We start from the raw sequence: 24483 nt of genomic DNA on the forward strand, positions 1-24483 counted from the left end.
CGACCCTGTGGAGCACCATATGGTTACATCATCCGCATAGATAGTGTGATTCAGCCCGTCTATTTTTGAAAGTCGTTCGGAAAGCCCGATCATCACGAGGTTGAAGAGCGTGGGTGAGAGGACGGATCCCTGAGGAGTGCCCCGCTGTCCGAGCTCCACTTCTTCCGACACTAGGTCTCCTACGCGGAGGACGGCTCTGCGTCGAGTGAGAAAAGAACGGATAAAGTAGTAAAATCGATGACCTAGGCCGAGGGCTGCGATCGCTTTCAAGATTGACGAGTGCGTTATTGTATCGAAGGCCTTTTCTAAATCGAGACCGAGTATTGCACGAGTGTCCCGAGTGTTTCCGCCATCTAGAATTTGATGCTTTAGGAGTAACATGGTGTCTTGAGTGGATAACCCTGGTCGGAAGCCAATCACGTGGTGCGGGATGTAGTCGTTATCTTCGAGGTATCGACCAACCCTGTTGAGGACGACGTGCTCAGCCACTTTGCCCACGCACGACGTGAGAGATATGGGGCGTAGGTTATCTAGGCTCGGCGCCTTTCCCGGTTTGGGTATGAGAACCGTGTGAGCTAGTTTCCAAGCATCGGGTATCTCACCCTTTTTCCATATCTCGTTGATAGTGTCAGTGAGGTAAGTGACGGAAGAATCGTACAGGTTGCGTAGGAGCTTGTTGGTGATGCCATCGGGGCCAGGGGCTGAGCGGCCGTTGAGCTCATGGAGAGCTCGGCGCACATCTTCAATAGAGAAGTCGGCGTCTAAGTTAGTGTTGTCGCTGCCAGAGTAATCAGGGTGAGGTGTCACAGGGCCCGTGGGGAGCGGGAGATATTTTTCCACGAGGTTCTTGACAACATCTTCCGGTGACACTGTTCGTTTAGCCTGATGAAGTATCTTCACGATCGAATGACGCTGATTTGTGCGGGTGTTGGTTTCATTGAGGAGGTGTTTGAGTAAGTTCCACGTTTTGCCATTTCGAACCTGACCATCAATCGAATTACAAATTTCGTCCCACTGCTGTTTTGAAAGGATGCGGCAGTGATCCATCATGGTCTTGTTAAGCTGAGATATGCGTTTGTGTAACCTCCGATTAAGGCGCTGGCCCTTCCACCGGGCCAATAGAGACTCTTTGGCCTCTAGTAGGTGGGCGAGACGACTGTCCATCCTTTCGGTTGGAAGGTCTGTGCTGATAGTTTTCGTTGCCTTGTTTACATCAGCTTTGAGCTGGGCCGTCCACGTCTCGAGGCTCGGTGGGGTATCGGGAGGAGGTCGTTCTGCGCGGGTCTTACGAAGGAGGTCCCAGTCGACCCACGTGTACGACTTGGTCTTCCTGCTTACTGTGGGGAGGTGTACAGCCAATATGAAGTGGTCACTACCGAGATCTACCGCGAGGTTGGACCAGCGGGCGTCGGAGATATTCTTGACGAAGCATAGATCCGGCGTAGTATCTCTTTGCGTGGACGTACCAGTGCGAGTGGGGAAGGCCTTGTCCGTAATGAGAATAAGGCCAACGAAGTAAAGTCAGTTTATCGTGCATGACAGTCTCGCAATACAAGGCAGAACGTGCACGTCACTGCAAGGTAAAGCACAATGCGAAACAATTCACAGGAGATCTCTTTCGTGTACATTAATCAATGGAGAGCTTATTGCATTCTGACGTCACGTGAAGAAACTGCTGACGTCACGAATTGTCCCGCGAGAACGGGAAACGCCGGGAGAAAATAAAACTCTCGGTTGCACCCATTACGTACAATGACATAACAAAGCACTTTTACCTGGAACGGCGCATTTTTCCGCCCCCACATCCGGAACTTGACAGACCACAGGCATTAACCCTACGCCTATTACAAGACACACACGTACCCAAACCTTGCCACGCTTCACGTTTATTATCCCGATGCATACCCCAGCGACACATGCCCATCATGTGGACACACAGCGACACTCGCACACATGCTCTGGGAGTGTAGAACAACTCCTCCCGACTCTGCCTCAAGCAAGTGGGAGAGGTCCCTCAGGAGCTCACTTCTCGCCGACCAGCAATGGGCCGTCCAGCAGGCCCACGAAGCGGCCGCCAAGTACTCCCTGTCGGTCCCTACGTGGGAGACGCCCGCTACGCGCTAAGCGCGTCCTGCAGGACTGAAATAAAGTTTTTTTCATTCCATTCCATTCATATTCTGATATTGATATGTGTGGTTTAACGTCCCAAAACCACCGTATGATTATGAAACAGGCCATAGTGGAAGGCTCCGAAAATTTCGACCACCTGGGGTTCTTTAACGTGCATGCACCAAATTCAATTTTGTTTTTCAGAGGCCGTTTAGGGGTCCTTTAAAAGACAATCACTAGGTATGAGGTGAAGCTAAATGAGTAAATTACGCTTTCGCAATAACGGAGTGGCCCTGTTACTAGCGTTTGTTGACGCTTTGCCAGTTAGAAAAGGAAAAAAAATTGATAAGATGGAGGTGGCGTCATATTGTTGTTGCCGTGGCAACTTGCATGAACTCGTGGACGTTGAAGCATCTACCGAGGCCTTGCAAAATCTTGCAGTAGAAAAATTACAAATTCAGCATGAAAGCTGCTATGTCAACCGTGTATCAGCTAATCTACAAGCCGCATTTCATGTTTCCGATTAAGTTTTGAAAATGCCTGCAAAATCGCATAGCTTCGTTATCGACATGCTGAAGTAAATCTGGACTTTTGTATCGTAAAAAAAAAAGAAATACTAGATTACGTCAAATCATTTTTTTTTCATTTCCTTTTACAAATGTAGTTTGGATATCTATCCCGGGAAATAAATGAGAGCAGACCGAGGGGATTATCATTTGTCTCGTAGAGATGAGTCAACGCATAAAACATCTAATGAAACCAAAAGTCATCGGGACTCGAGAACTTGTTCTGTGTTGAAAAACCACAAAACATATAGAAAACGTATTGTTATGTGAGAGGCTATGTGAGTGTCTCGGCGTGAAATTCTGAATTTACAAGTGTGGCTGAAGTGCATGTTTTCCACTTGTCACATTAATCGCATTGTACATCTAGTGGCTAAGGTACTCGGCTGCTGACCCGCAGGGCGCGGGTTCGTATCCCGGCTGCGGCGGCTGCATTTCCGATGGAGGCGGAAATGTTGTAGGCCCGTGTGCTCAGATTTGGGTGCACGTTAAAGAACCCCAGGTGGTCGAAATTTCCGGAGCCCTCCACTACGGCATCTCTCATAATCATAGTGTGGTTTTGGGACGTTAAACCCCACATATCAATCAAATCAATCGCATTGTACAGTGGCATAATCACATTGTACACTGCTGTTTCGGTCTACCTGGTGCTGTGGTCGCTGTCGGAGCGGCCTTAATAGTAGTAGTAGCAGTAGTAGTAGTAGTAGTAGTAGTAGGCGTAACGCAGGTCACTTGACCGGAAGCTTGGATAAAGTATAAATAAAACTGAAGATGACCATCATGCTAGATGATGATGCCGACACATGGGATTTCGCTGGCCAGTAACATTCACTGCACTCACTGCTTTCCTGTCCGATGGTCTTCACGACGTACTTTGAACTAATTGAATTTCGTTAACAGACAAAAAAAAAGATAACCTGTAGCGGCGTTGTTATAGCAACCGCCACAGATGCGTGCTACTTGTGCCATGACGCGTGCACCGGTCCGAGGAGCAGCCGCCGCAGAGCCGCCGCAACAGCAAACGCCACAGTTCATTACACCGTGGTTCAGGGACGGCGACATCAACACATTCAGAGCGGCAAGCTTTGTGCGTATTTCGGATGCACCCGTCGCCGTCCCTTGGGGGCCGCTTCTTCGATCGAGCACTCTTGATCTAATCCCCGTGATTCCAGTGCTGCGGCACGACGAGCTATAACCCCCATATTCTAGAACGTCCCTTCACTCAATGCTTCACCTTCACTTGAGAAAGCCGATGGGAGCGTCATCTGTAGGCACGGCAAGTCACTGCATATCAGCAATAATCAACTGCAAATCTTGCGTAGCGCAGCCTTATTCTCAGCCGAGCAGCGGCGCAATGCTCAACTCTGTCAAGTGAAGGATGAAAGTCGAGTCGAGTAGCGTTTGTGAATACGGGGGTAAGAGTCAGACAGCTTGGCTGTGCCAAGCTATGCGCAACTTAGTGCACTACATTTTGTTATCTTTCCACTTGAATCTAAACGGATGATTCTCCCTTTCCTTGTGACGCATTGCACACGTGCTCTGTGTTTGGCCGCTGCGAATCACGTTGTCAAAAGGCCTGACCACTCGCACCCGTTGCAGCGCTATTATGACGCGGCGCCTCGCCCTCTCAGAGAGGGCAGCGTAGCTACACGATGCTGTGCGCTCTCTCTCTCTCTCTCCTTGGGGAGAGGGCACTACGTCCTCTCGGAGAGGGCACGTAGCTACACGATGCTGTGCGTGCTCTCGCTCTCTCTCCTTGGGGAGAGGGCACTTTGTCCTCTGGGAGAGGGCACGTAGCTACACAATACTGCGCGCCCTCTCTCTTTCTTAGAGGAGAGGGCGCGGCGCCGCGTCAGAAAAGCCACTCGCTGACGCGCTGAAACGGGTAGGTGTGTGGTCAGGCCTTTAACGACCCGTCACGCACGTTTCGTTACAGTGGCTAGAATTCTAGCCACTGTAGTTTCGTTCAGCAGATTCAATGTGGCGGAGATAGCCCTATAGGCATGTATGGATTGTTGTGCCGTCCTAACGACATGAGAGAAAAAAAAAAAAAAAACCTCTGGATGAAGTTATCAGTGGAGGCGTGCTTCAACAATGACGCTATCTCGAGATCTCGCCTTGGCGGGCCATGCGCATGTGCTTACGTGTGTACCAAATATACACTTCGTCTAGACACGCATGCGTGCTGCGGTGTTACGCATTGGGGAACGAATTCGCGCCGCACCACAAAGCATCGCCCCACAAATTTCGTGCCGACCGTATGTGAACACACACATCGCCGCGCGAAGGTAAAATATTTGCTTCGCAATTCGCTGGCGAATTCGCTCCGGTGTTCTATCCATCTCTCGAACCCCCCCCTGGATAGCTAATTTATTTATTTTTTTCATCTTTATAGGCGCCTCCTTTTCCCTCCGCTCTTGCAATGCCTATTTTCGCTGTTGCTGTTGTATTACGCAAGCCCGTGCCGCTGAAATCACGGGAAACGATAATTGCAGCGGCGCTTCAGCATGCTCTGGCAGCACTGAAGTGGCGCTGATAATCGTGATGAATCGATGAGAGTTACCAAACATCACGGGAGCACACACACACACACGCACGCGCGCGTGCATGTTTAAGTGAGAGGGAGAGGGTAAAAAAAAAAAAGAAACGCTGCCGTCAGCCAGCACGACTGGCCGGCCGGCATTTCCTGATTCCCCACCGGTGCATCATTAATAATCCACCTCTCCGATTCGCCGACGCTGCCAAGACGCCCGGCGGTCCTGGCTTCTTCCATCGTTTAGGAAGAGCAAACGCGAAGCGGCCGAAACGTGGTCGTCGCGGTCCCGAAACGAAAACCCCTCCGTGATTGGGATCCAACCACGCGGAAAATGAAACGACCAGAAAAGAGAAGCGGCAGCGACGAGAGAAAATCGCGGCTGCAGATGTTTTTTTTTTTTTTCATTGTGGGATGGCTCCTGATTTGCACCGTCATCTTCGAACCCCATACACACGGAGGCAAACGTGACGTCACCGATACGCCCCGCCCATCAACGCGTTCAAATAGTGACAGCTCAGTACGAGTGTTTCTGCTGAAACATGTCGGTTCTCAAGAGAGCTTCTCACGGAACTAACGGACTGCAGGACAGGCATCAGTGCAACAAATGCATGAACATCAATAAGCAGCTTTTACACAATGGGGAGGCCACTGGCCGGCTCTAGCGAATACGTGCCCTAACTTGACAGGTAACACACTAGAAGGTCGATATGAAATGCGCGAAAAACGACATAAAGATCACAATCTATCGCAAATGCGGCGTCGGGAAGTTCAACTCAGTACGGAGGTCAGCGGTGACTAACCGCGGTTTCGCTCCCACGGACCTCCCTCGGGAGATGACCGTCTACCACTAGCGTCGAACACCGAAGAGGGACAGCTCCGATTCTCATCACCCCACGTCGCCTCGCCTATGGTGGTGTCATTGGCGCCACCGCGGGACCAAAGCGCCAACTCTTGACTCGGTGATGACTGCACTAACTACCATGCCCGGGTGCCATGAGGCATAACCTTTACAATGGATGCTAGCATCCCCCCCCCCCCCTTCTTCCCACAATTATTAGAATTTCGGTGCAGCTATCGCTCGATCGTTCAATAACAGAATCAGAATCGTAAGCTTCACAAGTCGCGTACGGTATTTTCTTGTTTGCTCTTTGTGGCAGCACTTAGTAGCTTAGTACCAGGCTTAATCAGGTCAGATTAGTATTCGTATCCTCCCGCAATCGAAACTGCGAACTTTGGTTGAACATCCGAGCTCCCTATTCACCGATTCACCGTGGTGGACCTGGATAGGTGTCTGTATTCGACACGACATAATTTCAGCTAAAATGCTCGACCTACTCATTTTGCCACCGAGTAGAACAAAAGTCACGCAGTCAAAGTCGTGAATGTATAAGACAATCCGAAGGAGAAAGCCACTTTGCACGCACCTTGACTTCAGTCGAGAGCGCTTGTTTTAACGACACCATTTCCTAAGGCTAAGATGAGCAAAAGGATCCGATCATTGGAACCGTAGGCATGCACATTCGGGGAAAGTGGGTGGAGGGGGGGGGGAGCATTTTTAATTCTTACACACTGACATATCATACGAAGGGGGCCGCAAAGTCAGTTCTATACATTGACATAAGGACGGGGGCACTGCGATGAATCCTCGTCCCCACTCCCCTCTCACTTGACCAGAACTATGCCATGCATATCGGTTTCTCAAGAATCTGCGTTTCAATTGACGCCGAGGCACGACTCTGCTGCACGGAACTACTGAGGCACGGTGCAGTCTCGTCCGTCTGGCAACAACCTCCGAGAAGCGATTTCCGCCGCCCTCGTTGAACGCGGCGCGGAAACACGCTTCGAAAATCTGGCGATAGATGGCACGGCCTGTCGCGCGGCTAAATTGTAGCCGAGTTAGTGAATCGCGCGCGCTTTTGTCTTACGTTTCTTTTGTTTTTCTTTTGTCCCCTTGTACGTCTTTTCTGCCTCTGGCAACCGATGCCTAGTAGCAACAGGCTGTTCCTGGATGGTTAATTTGAACGCATTATTCAATGGAACTGGATTACACGACCGCACAAGTGGAATTTTTTTTATCTGATAGCTTTACGTTCAATTCACAAAAAACACCGAAATGCGTCTGACACACCAGCTACCATGCACATTATGCAGCAGCAGCGTATTAAAATCTCCACCAGTCAGAAGTTTATTATTATTATTATTATTATTATTATTATTATTATTATTATTATTATTATTATTATTATTATTATTATTATTATTATTATTATTATTATTATTATTATTATTATTATTATTACGTGGAGAAGTCGGCTGCCACTACCACGGACTCGAAAGCCACACGAATGTCTGACATTGAATTTTTTAGAGTCGTACAGCTGTTTGCTTACTCATTTCAGGTTGCCTCGGATAATATGAATTCTTGGATTTTGCACTTTTACCTCCCGGTTGCCGCAAACACCGTATCAGCTTGCATAAGCGTGTCCAGTGTTATTCGACAGGATGGCGAGGGAGAGAGGGGGGTACATGTTTCACTGTCGCGCCTCCCCCTCCTCGAAAAAAAAAAGGCTTCATGAGTTTGATGCAATAACGAAAACGAAGTGTTAATCGGCTTTTCACAACGACCTGCCTTTGGTTTCCGGTTTTTCGAGTGCAAAAGTGAGAAATAAACAGATATTGGAATATGACATCGGTGGTCCCGGGCTGCCATTATCGTCAAAAGCCCACGTGGTCATTACCAAGCACATTAAGCAACCACGGGACAGGTCCGAGCGAGAAGCGTTATGTGGCAGTGTGTGGCGCTCCACTTGCAAGAATACAGAAATGTGCGTGACCCGCTCCTCCCCACCCCCATCTGCATGCACACGTCAATTCTATTAGATGCTTTACACTCTTTCACCTCACGCGGAAGTGTGCACGACGAAGAACACGACTCCAATGGCACATGGGAGGTATGGGAAGGCGCTGCTGTCTAAGCCCAGCCCTGGTGGATCAGCTGCGACTGATTCACAGAGCTGAACGTATGGCTCGCGCCAGTGGGGCCCTGGAATAGGGACACCGCCCTGCCGGACAGACTTGGCTCCTCACCCTGTATATTCCTCTGGGCACTGGAGTTCTAGCCTGTCTGGATTAACGTACATAATGAAGTTTTACACTACTACTACTACTACTACTACATCTACGACTACTACTACTACTACTACTACTACTACTACTACTACTACTACTACTACTACTACTACTACTGCTACTACTACTACTACTACTACTACTACTACTACTACTACTACTACTACTACTACCACTACTACTACTATACACACAGCGGACGAATTTAGATATTTACCATACCTTCGACGCGTCCCCGACTGCAATTCGAACGGGCCTATACTTTTGAATTGCTTTGGACGCGCCATTCGAGCGACCTCTGCTGGGTCCCCGACGCAACCCAAACACGTCCCTCGGGCGACGAACGTGGCGACGCACACGGAAGCGCGCGCCCTCTCGTTTGTGCCCGCCGCGGCTCGGAGAAGTAGCAGTAGGTCATTGAAACTTAGGCCGGCCATTCGTTTTAGTGATCGATGTTGTCGCCGTGTCGCGGCGTAGTAATTGGCCTCACTCCGTCCACGCATTCCGTGCGCGCCCCGACGACAACACCCCCTCGCCTCCTTTCCATCTTTCGATCGGCGTCCGTATTTTACAGAACACGAGTGGGAAAAAAAAATCACCTCTCTACGTTTGCGTGCCCGTTCGTTCCAATTCGCCGTCTTCGTTTACTTAAAAGTTCTCAACGTCCCGCCCAGTCAGGGCCAACCCAATTATTAGATGATCTTCGATCAGCTTCAGCCAACATCGCCATCTTGAAAGGTTCCTCTTCTTTGCGTCTGTGTACACGCAGTGGTCTTCACCGTTTCATCACCACGTTTCTTTCTTTCTTTCTTTCTTTCTTTCTTTCTTTCTTTCTTTCTTTCTTTCTTTCTTTCTTTCTTTTTTCTTTCGTTCTTTCTTTCTTTCTTTCTTTCTTCATAGAGGCCGCTCTGTCATTGACTCTGCGTCGTGACTCGTGGGGTCACTGCGATGACTTCCTTCCTTGGCTTTCAGGTAGCGCTGTAGCTGAAATCACCACCACCGAACCTGCTGATCATCGCTCTATTTCTTAATTTATCAAGTCCGACAGCTAGCGCCACCTACATAAGGGGTGTCGCGCCGGGTTTCTATCGCGGTGCCCCTGGACATCCCGCTTGAATACATCTAGTGCTTACTTCTTTCTTTTTTGTTTGTTTCCTGTCTTCCTGGTTCCCATGATCAGTCCAGCCAATAATTTGACATACCGGTTTCGTCCTGTTCCGTTTTTAAGAGTGCCAACCCCCATTTTCTAACCGATCCTGTCAAAGTCTCGTAAGATGATAGCATTAAAATTGTGCGTTCAAGAAACAGAAAATACGTTGCCGTGTCACGCGTCGACATAAGCTAGGTCGTCGCTCGGGTATGTGGCCCCGAGTCGCCCCAAGCCGCGATTTCATCGAAATGACCCGATGTTGAGTAACGACCCGGGAGGATTGATAGCCGGCTCGAAAACTTGCACAACCCACTTCTAAATTTTGTTTACAGCAATCAGGAGAAAACAGAACGAGCTTGCAACGGCTGGGCGACAAGACGTCGCGTATAGACTGCAATCAGTCGAGGCAAATATTCACATCCGTCACGCATATATGCGTCCATCTTCGCCCGGATGATCCACGACATTACGTCCCTTATGTATGCACGCAACTTGCAAGTTCTTGTGCTCAATTCGGAGAGACGACACTGTGCGGGGTTGATCAATACATTTTTTTAATTAACGGTTGCATTTATTTAACAGCTAGCCTATCATTCTGCTGTGTGCTGAGTATTTGAGGCAAACATTCATCTCAAGGCAAATAAACATTCATCCGTCATGCATATATGCGTCCATCCTCACCCAGATAATCCAGTGCATTACGTCGCTGATGTATGCACGCAGCTTGCAAGTTCTTCCGCTCATATCGGAGAGACTACATTGTGTGCGGTTGATCAATATATAAATTTTATTAACATTTGCATTAATTAAGCAGCAAGCCATCATTCTGCTGTGTGCTTGGTATTCATTTCTTTATTTACTTGTTTATTTAGACGCCTGACGTGCTTCTGTCAGGCCACTGAATGGCCGGTGTTAGCAGCGCAATTAAAAAAGGTAAATAAAGAGTGCTTTATTTATATCATATATATGCCTTGTACAGCCTATATTTACTTCTGCACTAGCGTTGGGAAATGCAAGTAATGGCTTCGCCACCTAATGCGGTAAAAGCGACTGATGCACAGAGGATCGAGGCGTTATACAAACGTCTGTTATGTGTATATTCGCCGGCATTTTAGTGTTTTAATGGTGGGATGGATGGATGGAATGGAATGGATGGACGGACGGACGGACGGACGGATGGATGGATGGATGGATGGATGGATGGATGGATGGATGGATGGGTGGATGGATGGATGGATGGATGGATGGGTGGATGGATGGATGGATGGATGGATGGATGGATGGATGGATGGATGGATGGATGGATGGATGGATGGATGGATGGATGGATGGATGGATGGATGGATGGATGGACGTGACGTGACGTGACGTGACACAAATGCTCTAGATAATGTAAAGAAAGATGTATTGCGCTAAACTATGCGACTTAAATGTAAGGCACGCCGTCTGCAAACTCATTCGGAACGTCTGGGTTCTTTCAAGCGAAGCTAAATGTATACACTTTTGACTGTTTCTGCATAAATCTTCCCCTAATTTTGAATTGCGCACGTCAACTATGTTTTATGACTTTCTTCGTGACATTCCATCTTTTGATTTTTTTTTGGGGAGGGGGGAGAGGCTGTTTAAGTACCATAGTAATTGGTAAACTTTACCTTATAGAAATTCATCGTTATAGATGGAACGAGAACCGTACGTTAAAAAATAAACATCCTTAGAACAACTAAAACTCATCGCGTAACAGATAAGCTACAGTCCCACAGTTATATACCGACCAACACGACGAAAGTGCAGGGAATCTTGTTTTGTTTATAACTGAGTTCCGAAAACGCTCTATTTACGCACTATTCATTACTCCTCATGATAGGGTGATGACAAGGTCACTTCACGATGTGCTCGAACCAGAAATCGGCATTGACGCTGAATTGATATCGGTGAAGAGAAAGTACGACGCCAATACACAGTACTCTGGACAGATGCATTCACTATAATCTTATTATAACGCATATACAGTAAATTAAGGCCAAATTGTTCTGTACATCACGTTAAGCATACGTACAAGCAGGTAAACTTGCGCTAGTGTAACAGAACAAACCACCCTTTGAAGTCCTGCATGAGACGACGCAGGGAGAAAGACACGCCAGCGGCAACTCCGCTGCATGCAAAACACGTGTAACGGCACGTCTAAGAAATGTCTCCCTGCGTATGTATTGCCATAAACGCCCCTTTTTCTCTATGTTTTACACTTCTAGCCTATTACACATGTACTTTGCGCATACCACGCCAAAATATCTAAGAGCATTCAAGATTATTTTAGGATCATCTGTTAGGACCGTTTCACATGACACAAAAAGTAGCGATTTTCAGGCTGCGATGTCGTTCGCAGCAAAAAAAGGGGCAATTCACTCCCGCAGCAGTGGTCCGTGGCGAGCTTCCAATGTGTTGGAAATTTTCGCTCTGATCACAGCGGTGGGAGCGATTTTTGGTCGGGACCCATCGAACTATGGCCGGGCCTGTCAAGCCGTCGAAATAGAGTCGACGTGTTTGTTTTGGTAATGGCCGATGCTGTGCATTTTAAAAATGAATTTAGATTGGAAAGTGATCTTGAATGACTAAATACGTGGACCCTTCCTTACCGTTCATGGAAACTTCATAATATCATAACGCACAGATCATTACATTACATTCGTGTCGGCCACAAAGAACGGTGGTAAGAACCCGCCGCTCCAGTGGCATTGGAAAAATCACGGAGCATTTGCAGTCGACGTGAAATGAAACCGCCGTTACCAGTGGTTGCGAACAGGGCGAATAGAGGGAACGGAACCATTTTTTTCCCGCTGAAATTGTGGCATGTGAAACAGGCTTTAGGCTTCAGCACGCAAACGCGAGCAGCGGAGTTCATTCTCGAACGAATGCCACGTGTATAAATGCCGACGCCACCAGCGATAACGCTCGAATGTTCACTGCCACATGTATAAATGCCGACGCCACCAGCGATAATGCTCGTATGTTCACTGCCACCTGTATAAATGCCGACGCGCCTTGCTACAGACCAGTTTTTCGACGGCGGACCCTCCGTTTGTCCACATCAGTGTGCAGCGTGCATTCCAAGCTGTAATTTCACTTTCAGTTTCCCGACTGCAAGTTCGGCCAAATAAACAGTTTAATCTTCGACACGCCGACTGCTGCTTTCGTCAGCGCTATATGACCACGCGTCAGCATATGATGTGACTACGAGATACTCAAAATCGAACGGCGGGTGTTCCATGTCGCGTTCGAAGGCTATGCCATTACCTATCCTGCCGGCGTCCTCTTGCAACTCCTCGAGTCGAAGTGTATATGCACGCTGTAAATAGATGCAAAAACAAAGGAAACGATTTCTTCAGATCGAAGCAGGAAGGCGCGTCAACATGGGAGTCTATGGGGAAGGGGGAGGTCGAAGTTTACCGCGAAAGGATGTCACGGTCGCTATCACTCTAGGCCGCAGTCGAGCGTGTAAAGAGATAACAAGGTTTACAATGTTGCGCACCGCTTACTTCCCTAGATACGCATGCATGCGAATCTACTGAATGAAATCTCGCTTTCTATATTTCCGTCTTTTTTTATTTGTATTACCTTCGCTACCAGAAAAGAGATTATCCTCTACTGACCCGCAGCCCTTAATCCCCTCTTCGCTAATCTGCGTCTCTTCTTCGGCAGATTTTCTCCTGTTGCTCTGTATTCGCACCGTTTTTCTGCACACAGCTTTCGAGCTTCAAGGGTAGTCTGCCTTCTCTGGGAAAGAAGGAGAGGGGGTGTTGTCAACCTTCACCCTATATGTATGTTCGTGCGTACGTCTGTATGCGTTGATAGTTGAACCCTTCACCCCAATCCTCCACCAACTGGCTGCGCCAGTGGTGGCCAGAGTTTTTTTGTTAGGTGGGGGAGGATTGTTTTGTGTGTGTATATGTTCACGTAGAGTTTCCAAAATTCCAAACATTTCGGGAGGTGATGGGGGTATCGGCAAAGTGTATGACAGCTCACGTGACCTCTGAAGCTATGATGCTGGTAACAATAATGTAGCAACACCTAATAACTTTCGTCTTCGAATCGCGAAGGCATAAGTGGCCCTGTGAATAATAATAATAATAATAATAATAATAATAATAATAATAATAATAATAATAATAATAATAATAATAATAATACTATCGCAAATTTTCTACAACTACTTCTGTCACTTTTTTAGTAATACCTCTGGGTGCTGATACTGTATATTTTGAATAGATAGATAGATAGATAGATAGATAGATAGATAGATAGATAGATAGATAGATAGATAGATAGATAGATAGATAGATAGATAGATAGATAGATAGATAGATAGATAGATAGATAGATAGATAGATAGATAGATAGATAGATTCTATCTGTACAGGCAGACAAGCGTATACTGTATACATCGCCGAGGTAACAAGCGTTCCCATCGTGTGAATAACGCTGCCTGCCAACGTGCTCTTTGTTTTATTGTTTTCGCCTGGTACTCACCGCTATACGGCGTGCCGATGCTGACCGACGCATGAAGCGGCTTCCGAGAAAAGAGAAGAGAAAAAAAAAATGGCCGCCCCCTCCGCGAAATTACGGCCGGCCACCGTCCCGCGCTTCCTCCACCGCACATCGACAGGTTCTCATTGCGTGTTCACGATGCCACTTACCGTACCAGGGCCTCTACCGGGAAGAAAAGAAAGAAATAAAGATAGTAAGAAAGAAAGAAACAAACAAAGAAAGGGAATGCAACAACATCAACGAAAGAATAAACGAGATACAGAACGTGAAAACGGCTGAGTCTCGCCGGAGCGGCAGCAAAGAATGTCGGACAAACTTCCATAAACGATGACGCACTTCATCGCGGAGTTCGTGGAAGGCTCAGCCACGCCCCCGCCTTGTGAAGGATACCGTTTTCAGTTCCATCGCGCGTTTCGTTCATAGAAAGTGCTCTTCAGTGCGTGATATTGTCATTTTGGTCATGTATGCTCCCGGGCTTCACACTTTTCGTATTGTACTTATCTTCTTTTATCAGACTTGCACATAATACGAGAGAGAAAGGGAATCGCGACGCTTGATATACGTGTGAATCGGTGTTTCAATGTAGATCGCCCTGATTCCCGATCTTCGGAGGTTTTCGAGCTCCGTACGTGTTGTGCTTGTATCGAGTATCCAAACCCTACACGTGATTGTAATGTCAATACTGGTGGCTACAAGGTGCTACTTTGCAATATGTTCGAGGGCATGGATTCGATCCCCCAACCACAGACGCCGCATAATCGTAGGGGCGAAACGCCAAAAGAAAGGTGGTTCATAGTGAATTATGTGTCCTCAAACGCGGCGTTGGAGAATTCCAATGGTGGGCTTCAACTTATTGTATGGTTTTTTGATGGATGCGGAAACGTTGTAGGCCCGTGTGCTCAGATTTGAGTGCACGTTAAAGAACCTCCAGGTGGTCGAAATTTCCGGAGCCCTCCACTACGGCGTCTATCATAATCATATATATGGTAATTTTGGGAAGTTAAACCCCCCATATCAGTCTATCAACTATTGTATGGTGATGTTTGAATTCGAAAACCGAGAAATTAATCGAGTGCGTGGTCGTTCTGCCAGGGCAGATACCACGTGAAATATGTATTACCTTCGAAATGAAATTACTAACGTGTTCAAAGAGGTCCCACCATTGTGACCGTGAAAAAAAAAGTTCTTTTGTTTTCTTCGGAATCGCAACACAGTGAAAAAAAAATGAAACTGGTTGGTGCTTCTCGGCGGCTACTTGCTTGAAAACAAAACGTACTTTTATCGCGCCGTTTTTCGAGGGATTTGAATATCTTAGATCATCTTTGCGACACTGCATACTCTGGACATGCATGACTACATGACCAATTTAATAATAATAATAATAATAATAATAATAATAATAATTATTATTATTATTATTATTATTATTATTATTATTATTATTATTATTATTATTATTATTATTATTATTATTATTATTATTATTATTATTATTATTATTATTAAATGAGAATAAGGTTCATGCTTTGTATGTGGGCCGCTATTCTACGGGAATCCAAGTTATCGAAACAGCATAAACACTTGTTTAAAAAAAAAGGGGGGGTTTCATGTAACGGGGCACGCCCATTCACAATGTTCGTAACAACGAGGTCGATTCCCATCGACAAATGACGCGCATTGTTCATGTTTTTTTTCTTTCTTTTATGTACACATGCTTCACGTCGTGACAACGTAACACGGGTCAAAACGCAAAAGTAAGAATGTATATCTGCGGTTTCACACGCGAAAACGACGTGATTATGTGGCCCGCCGTATTAGCATGATGTACAAGTTTTCAAGGTGTGTTCTTCGACATGCACACTTAGCATGCATTCAGCATGCAGCTCAGGGCTTGCAGCTCTGTCAAGCTGTCGATTTCTGGCAGCTCTTACTGCTCGCTTCCAGCGTCATGTACGTTGTGCAAGATGCAAATAAAAACAAACAAGCAAACATTACGCCTTCATCGAAATGTGGCCGACATGGCCGCAATTCAACCCGCGACCAACCCGCTATGCACAAACTGCTTTCGTCAAGCATCGGTGCGAGAGGAAAAAGCAACGGTCGGGTGGTGACGAAGTCAAGAGGAGAGCAAAAAGTTGGCTCCTGGCTAACGAAAATACCGCACCTGTACTGGAATGCTTTGTGACCCTTCCTGGTTCTCCTGTTGCCACAGCGACTACAACGTTCTCCTCTTTCTAGTGCACCGACAGGTGGTGTCGTTTCTGTTGGTCATGGCTCCAGGCTAACAACAGTACCGCACCTGCACTGGAATGCTTTGTGGCCCTTCCTGGTTCTTCTGTTGCCAGAGCAACTACAACGTTCTCCTCTTTCTAGAGCAGCGACACAAGTGGTGTCGTTTCTGTTGGTTTGTAAAGGCTGAGGAGCCGGAAAAGGAGGGAAGGCAGCACCCCACCTCCCTTCTCTGTATCACCGTTGAAACACTGCTTAAGTGGAGAGGGGTGCTTTACAGTCGTCAAAATGCGAAACCCTGCCCAGCGGCTGAGGAGCTTGTGTAACCTGAGGGGGATCAGAGAAGAGAAAACAGCCACAGGTTGTTGGCTTTCCGTTTGTTCCTGCTTTTGCTAAAGCAAACGTGCTAATAGGCGACCCGCGTGCACCGACGGTGGGGCAAGCGGCGTTCCTCATCACGAGATTCCTGACGAAACTTGTGTCTCACCCCCCCCCCCCCGCTCCGTCCACCCCTCTTATTTTACGAGAGCAAGCGGCGGGGATAGTCTCGTACCTGTCCGGCCATCGGAGGAGAGAGCGAAAGACGGAGAGAGGGGGGTGTCGAAACCTCGTTTTTCTTTTAATGTTTCGTTCGGAACGTTTCTCTAAAGCTCGCGAAAGTGGGCAACGTGGTGGAGAGGTGCCCGCAGTTTTTCCAGCAGGCCGTCCCGTAAGAAGCCAGCAAGAAGGTTGAGAGAGGGAGGACATACGTTCAGGCGCGTCCAAAACCGCCCATTCCAGTTTGAAGGTCGGGATACCTGCCTCGCTTTGGCGGCGGCGGCGGCTGCTACGGCATCAGAAGTCCCCGCGCTTATACCTTAGCCCAAGCATCTACCCTCCCCCACTTCGTAACAGAGATTAGAAGGGGGAGAGACCACGCCATAGACCTCTTTCCTCCTCTTCCACTCGTCTCGCCTGAGACAAAGAGGCGCAAAAGCAAAGCGCGAGGAAGGCGTGTGTTGTTGAGGGCGAGGGGTGGCACAAGACGAGGAATCTTTCTGGACGAACTTGTAGCTTCCTGCTTTGAAACGGCCTTCCCAGCGCACGCCGCTTTGCTTGCTTGTTAGGAGGGGCGGAGGGGTGGCGGTGGTGAGGTTCGGTGGAAGTAGAGGAGGGATAGATTTGCCACTCCTTTGAAGAGGACGATATTATGGACATATTTTCTTTTCGGCAGCGCCTTCTCGTTTCTGCTGCGCGCCCCCCTGCGCGTTGTTGCGTCGAACTGGCCACTGCCACGAGCGGCGGCCAGCTAAGCAACCTGCGCCGCCGCGTTGATTCCGCGACTTGCCTCCGTGCCCTTTCCCCTTTTGCTCGTCGCGTAAATGTTCTCGTTCTCCCGACCTCCTCGCCACCACATGCGGTACGGGGCCAGCTACACCCTCCTCTCTTAGCCTGGAGAGATAACCGATTCCCCCTCTGCCTTAGGCGGTGAAATCGCCGGTGGCGCTAGCCGTCGCCAAAGTAGCTCGTGCCTCGCTCGCGGCAACACTCCGAGACGGTCTTGTCCCGAGCGGGCATCATCTCCGCGCCGCCGGCACTTTTGGGCGCTTCTTTCTCTTTCCTTCATCGCCCGACCACTATTCCACCTCTACATTTTCTTCCTTCCCGACTACCGTTGCTCCCCCCCCCCCTTTCGCCCCCCTCCGCCCACCTGTTGGCGCGCGCCAGACAACAAACCGCGTGCAAGGCTTTTGCCTGCATACGTGAAAGTGCTTTTTTGTTTCTTGCATCGCGACACTGTGTCCGGCACTGTTCCGTTGACCAAGAAAGAGTGGCCGCCTGTTCCTCGTGGTGTGGACCGGCTGAACTGTCGTCCTGACCCCGTCGTGCTGTTGTTCTTCGGTGAGCTAGCGGCCAACTGTTGTGCTTGTCTTCACTACCGGGGTGAGTTCACGTGCGGGGGCGAGTACTGCGTCGAAACCTGACCGACACTGCCGTGTGTGCGCGCTTTCTCCTTTGCCCGTAGTACCTGGCGACGATACGCTCCTTCGGTGCCGTTCCTTCGGGAACAGTGGCGAGTGGTGTTCAGTGTGCTGTTCCTAGTGGTGGTGCTGCGCGGACGCAAGGTTGAACCGTGGCGACTGTGACGACTCCGATCATGCGCTGGATTCGAGCGGACAAGCCGGATTGACCGTTTACTGGGACCTTCGCGCATGGCAGCGCTCGTCTGAGTAGACCACGTGCGACAGCGGGCTAGGGTCAAACTCCGCGACCGGAGTGATGACATGAACGCCGCGGACACGCGATCAAACACGCGCGTGCTATTTGCATGTGTGGGCCCTACCTGCGCGTGAAGGACTTCTGACCAATATTACGGCCAGGAAAGGCCACGGAAAGTGACCTGGAAGCAGCAGGGACCGCTTCGAGACGGCGCACTTTCGACGAAGGACGGTGCCATCAGGTTCGCAACTTCTCGATGAGACGAAGTCTTGGCCGACGTGCAGTGGGTTTCAGCAGGACTGATCGGACGATCTTGCGGTTGCGTCCGGCAAGGCGGGTCACCGAGCGTAAGCTGACGGCCGTAGTAGTGCCACGATGGCTCAGCTGAGCCCGTTGACCAACACGGACAGTCCGCCGCCGTCGTCCCGTGCGGGTAGTAACGGTGCCGCGGTGTCTTCCCGCGACCGAGGCTCCGTGTCGCCGGTGCCGTCCCGCAAGAAGCGTCGCCAGATGCACGACCCGGACTCGAGCGGCGAGGACGACCTGAGCCCGACGTCGCTCGCCAAGAGGTTCATGTCCGACGCCGCGGCCGCCGGGACGTCTTCGCCGGCCACGACGCCCTCGACGGACGTCGCATCTTCCTTCGAACTCATTGACGTCACCGAGGTACGTTCACTCTCTCGCCCTCCTGGCCGCGTATGGTGCAGCCCCGGAAGGAATTCATCTTTTCTTGTGTGTCGTGTGTTGTCGTTGGGCCATCCTGACAGTCCGAGTGTAACGGGAAGAATCCCCTAAGTTTATTGTGCCATGCTTTATATACAGGTGGAACGGGCGAGGGCAAGCCAAAGATATCTTGACTGATCGCCACGTGTTGTACATGCAGTAGCGATATCATCCGATACATCCTCTTTCGTATGAGTAAACAAAACAGAACAGTTAAATATTTTTCTAACGGGGAGTTACAGGGTTGAACAGTGCACAGAAGAAACATCGTTCATTGCACGCCACTGGGAAGCTCATCACGACACTTGCACAAAGTTTCTGTCGTAGGTCAACCGCTGTGGTGGCCGTCGCAGTCTTGTCGAACTTCTTGAAGTTACGATGCCTGCCGTATTGGGTGCATGGAGAGCTGCGGGCCCACTACTGCAATTTGCAGTTTGTTCGGCGAAGTCCTCACTGCTGCTGGAACACGTGCGCCTTCGAAAGCTTTCACCGGTCGGAAGTAGGTGCTGGCGGTTGCGGCGGAGGACCCTTCCTTCCTCTGTGACGACATGGTATGACCTGGGAGTATTGCATGGCTCGAGGACTCGTGCTTTGGTCGACCATGACCCCCCTTTAACTCGAACGGTGTCGCCTGCTCCCAGCGGCGCTAGGGTCCTCCTGCAGGCGTTGCTCTGGCGATGCTTTCGGACCGGAAATTCTGGAACGGAACGGACATCCGGCAGCGTCGTTCGCAGTCGCCTTCCTTGTAACACCTCGGCAGGTGAAGGCGCACCCTCCATCGGTGTCGTCCTGTAAGCGAGTAATCCAAGCCAAAAGTCTTGTTTCGCGTCAGTAGTTTTCTTTAGTATTCTCTTAACGACCTGTACTCCTTTTTCTGCGAGGCCATTTGATTGTGGATACCTCGGGCTTGAAGTGACGTGTTTGAAATCGTACAGCTGAGAAAATGCAGCGAAGTCATGACTTGTGAACTGCGGCCCATTATCGGTACAAAGTTCAACTGGTATGCCATATCTGGCGAAGATGGCACTTGCTGCTTCTATGACAGTTCTCGAAGATGTGTCTTTGAGCAACTCCACCTCGGGAAAGTTGGAGAGCGCGTCATAAACACACAAGTATGTTCTACCGCCATATTCGAAAAGGTCCGCCCCTACACGGTACCAAGGCTGGGGTGGCGCCGGGCGCATCTTAAGAGGCTCTGTCGGCTGTTTGTATGCGTATTTTCTGCATGGTGCACATTTATGGCAGATCGATTCGATATCTTGATTTATTCCAGGCCAAAAAACAAGCTGTCTTGCCCTTGATTTACATTTGTTGACACCTAAGTGACCTTGGTGAATGCGATCTAGCATTTCACGTCTCATAGAAGCCGGTATTACCACCTTACAGCCTTTCAAAAGTACACCGTTAACTTGAGATAGTTCTGCTTGAAATGGCCTCCATTGGCCCTTGATATCCTCTCCAGATTCTAGGTTTTTCAGAACGTCTTTAAGCTCTTCGTCCTTCTCTGTTTCTGCTGACAACCACTTCCATGTTCGGTCGCTCACTAATGAAGACATCACACTTACCGCGTGGACTTCTACATCGTCGCTGTCGGTGTCACCCGCTTGCCTGCTTGTGGCTCTCGAGAGCATGTCGGCCAGGACGAGCTGCTTCCCTGGAATGAATTGCAAGTCAAGGTCATAACGCAGCAAACGGAGGAAGAAACGCTGTAGCCTTGGCGGCATATCGCCTATTGGTTTCCGAGCAATGGTAATCAAGGGCCGATGATCGGTCTCTGCAATGACATTGCGGCCGTAGATAAAGTGATGAAATCTTTCGCAGCCGTACAGCAATGCTAACGTCTCTTTTTCAATTTGTGAATACCGTTGCTCAGTTTCGCTGAGCGCTCGTGACGCGTACGCGACCGGCTTCCACGCGTTATTGTGGTATTGCAGCAAAGCTGATCCAACCCCATTCCGTGATGCGTCGCACGACACTTTGGTTTTTCTCTGAGGATCAAAGATAGATAGCAAAGGTTCTTTGCTCAAACTGTCGCATAGCTGCTTCCATTCCTGATTGTGGTTATCTGTCCATTCGAAGATTCGGTCCTTTTTGATCAGGCCCCTCAGTAGTGTGGTTCTTTCAGCGAGTGACGGCAAGAATTTGCTGAAGTAGTTGGCAACGCCCAGCATTCGTTGCACCGCAAGCTTGTCAACTGGTGTGGGAATTTGTAGCATGCAATTTATCAAGGATGGGCTTGGTCTGATGCCGTTTTTGTCAATCACGTCCCCGAGAAATTCTATCTTTTCGACCGCAAACGTGCACTTTTCTGGGTTGAATGTAAGGCCGGCGCGTTCAGCTGCTCGTAGCACCGACTTAAGACGCTCATTATGTTCTTCTATGGATGCACCCCAGATAAGGACGTCGTCCACGTACACTCTGACCCCAGGAAGTTCTTCAAAAATTTCATTCAGGGTCCTCTGGAAGACCTCTGAAGCCGATGCTATACCAAAGGGTAAGCGCAAAAACCGGTAGCGGCCGAATGGTGTTGCGAAGGTGCAAATTCGGGAGGTTTCGTCATCTAAAGGGATCTGGTGAAACCCCGAGTTTGCGTCTAGGCGTGAAAAAACTGTCGCGCCGGCGAGGTCTGCTTCTATATCTTCTCTGCGAGGCATTATGTAATGTTCTCTTTTTAGGCACTCATTTATGTTTCGTGGATCAATGCACACTCGGATTTTCCCGTCCTTCTTTCGAACAATAACGACAGGACTCACCCAGTCTGTAGGCTCGGTCACCTTCGTGATAATGCTGGCTCGTTGCATGCGGTCCAATTCCATCTTGAGGGGTTCTTGTAAGGCCACTGGAACACGCCGTGCGGCCTGGACGACGGGTATGGCGCCGTCACGTAACACCATCTTGTATGCTCGTTGCACGCACCCGGTTCCGGTGAACAGATGGCGAAATTCGTCAAAGATGCACTCATGGTTGCTTTTAGACACGCTGTAAACACGCGGCACAAGCCTCATGAGTTGGCATGCTTGAAGTCCGAGGATCGCTTGACGCCCCTTCCGTACGATGAAAAAATCCAGTACTGAGGTCGAGTCATTCAGTGTGACTTCGGTACGTATGACCCCGACGTGCTGAATTGCCCCTCCTCCATACGAACGTAACACCGCGCTACTTGGATTCAGCGGCGGTTGAGGGCGCATCTTGAGGTAGCAGCTCAAAGGCAGCAAATTTGCTTGTGCTCCCGTGTCGACTTTTAGGTTTACTGGCAGGTTCTTGATTTGAGCTCGCACCGTCCAGTCGCGTGGAATTTTGCCTAAATTTGACACGTCCAGAATGTCAAAGTTGTCTTCGGAGCCTCGGAGCTCGTGAACTTCCGTGGTTGTTTTGCAGCATATGGCGAAATGGTTGCGCCTGTGGCACTTCCGGCACTTCATCCCGAACGCTGGACAGCTTCGTGGTGCATGCTTGCGCCCACATCTCAGACACTTAGAAAAGGCGGGTCCTGGCGAAAAAGTTTTGTCAATAGGAGCCACGCCTACCGGATCTACTTCTTTCAGTTCGCGTGCCCAAACTTCTTGGTGTCCCGCTGCTGCTTCTGCGGCTTTACCTGCCAGCTCGGCCTTTTGTAGTGTCAAATTGTTGTCCCTTAACAGCTTTTCTCGAAGGTTGCTGTCAGTAGTCCCGTAAACGATCTGGTCTCTGATCATCGACTCCTTAAGACTGCCAAAGTTGCACGATGCTGCCTGCGTTTTCAGATCCCTCACAAAATGTTCGAAGGGTTCTCCCGGCTTCTGGATCCTTGAGCGAAATACATAGCGTTCGTGCACTTCGTTACTCTGTCCGGCAAAATATGCATCGAACTTCTGCACGACTGTTTTGTAATCGCTGCTATCCTCCTCTTGCTGGTATTCGAACGTGTTAAAGATCTCAATGGCTTCCTCACCTGCGATACTTAGGAGGAGGGCAGTCTTTGTTGCTTCCTTTCGGGGTTTGCCACTGGTCTCCGACGCGGTCAAGAACAACTCGAAGCGCTGCTTGAAGCCCTGCCAGTTCTTGCTGATTTCCCCATTAGTACGTAGTGGGGGCGGTGGCTTCACAAAATCCATGTTGTACATGCTAGGCGCTAGCTTCGGTTAACTTCTGACACCATGTATCGTGTGTTGTCGTTGGGCCATCCTGACAGTCCGAGCGTAACGGGAAGAATCCCCTAAGTTTATTGTGCCATGCTTTATATACAGGTGGAACGGGCGAGGGCAAGCCAAAGATATCTTGACTGATCGCCACGTGTTGTACATGCAGTAGCGATATCATCCGATACACACCTTCTCTTCCTCCTCATCCTCTTTTCTGCGGGTGTTCGATGGAACTCCCGCGCTTTCTCTTGGCACGGATGCCCGCCACTAAAATGCACGAAGGCCGATCATATCGCTGCTACTGCCGCGGTGATGCAACGCAGCTCGTCAGTGACTTTCCATTTCGATCATCTTTTGCTCATCGCTCGCCACGATGGTCTAGTGGATATGGCGCTCGTCCGCGTTGCTGAAGGTCGTGGGTTTGAATCCCGTTCACACTTTTGATGGATGCGAAAATGCTATAGGCGCGTGTACTGTTGAATGCTGTTCACATTTTCGATGGATGCGAAAATGCTAGAGGTGCGTGTACTTACATTAGGGCGTCGGTCAAAGAGCCCCTGGTGGACGAAATTTCCGAAGCCCTTCAACACGGCGCCCCACGCTAACATATCGTTGTTCTGGAACGTTAAACCCAGCAATTATTATAATTATTATATCTTGACGGGGATACCCCCCTCTGCATGCACGAATACCTTGCAATCATATCGCTGCTCCTGCCGTGGTGATGCAACGCAGCTCGTCTGTTACTTTCCACTTCGATCATCATCTCTCGCTCTTTCGCATTGGTGACTTTGTTGCGTGATGTGATCACGCCATCAAAGAGAATATAGTTTCTGTCGCCACCGTGAGTACTGCGAGGGGAGACTTCTGGGAAGCGGGTTATACCTTCCGCGAGTACGCGTGGACGTGATCGTGGTTACAACGACGTTAAGAGGCTTTTTGATATTCCTCATTCCGCTGCGAAACTGTAAATTGATTGCGCGTGGTCTACTGCATGGGACGCGACTTTTCCAGTGTATGTGGTGGTTGTGCTTTGAAGAAGGCTCCTAATTTCTGCAGGCCGGTAGGAAGCAAGGCGCAGATCCTAATGTATGTGCGAAGAACTGCTACCGGCTCACTGAAGAAAGCATAGTGTACCGATTGCCCGGCTTGTAGCAACGATACTTTTTTTTTGTCTGTTAT

At 49.2% G+C, this 24483-nt stretch overlaps 1 protein-coding gene across 3 annotated transcripts in view; it reads left to right on the top strand.

Annotated features, from left to right (window-relative positions):
* Positions 1 to 24483, top strand: part of TfAP-2 (transcription factor AP-2) — a 315358-nt gene that overhangs the window by 165647 nt on the left and 125228 nt on the right. Inside the window, exon 1 of one of the 3 annotated variants that reach the window (XM_037417106.2) lies at positions 17321 to 19123. The exons of the other annotated variants lie outside the window; for them this stretch is intronic. Within the exon in view, the coding sequence (XP_037273003.2) occupies positions 18833 to 19123 (291 nt within the window). The 5' untranslated portion in view covers positions 17321 to 18832. Of the gene's footprint in view, positions 1 to 17320; positions 19124 to 24483 lie in introns of those variants that run through there. 3 annotated transcript variants of the gene reach the window in all.

The sequence above is a fragment of the Rhipicephalus microplus genome, chromosome 9 (genome assembly GCF_043290135.1).
Source record: "Rhipicephalus microplus isolate Deutch F79 chromosome 9, USDA_Rmic, whole genome shotgun sequence".
Lineage (NCBI taxonomy): Eukaryota > Metazoa > Arthropoda > Arachnida > Ixodida > Ixodidae > Rhipicephalus > Rhipicephalus microplus.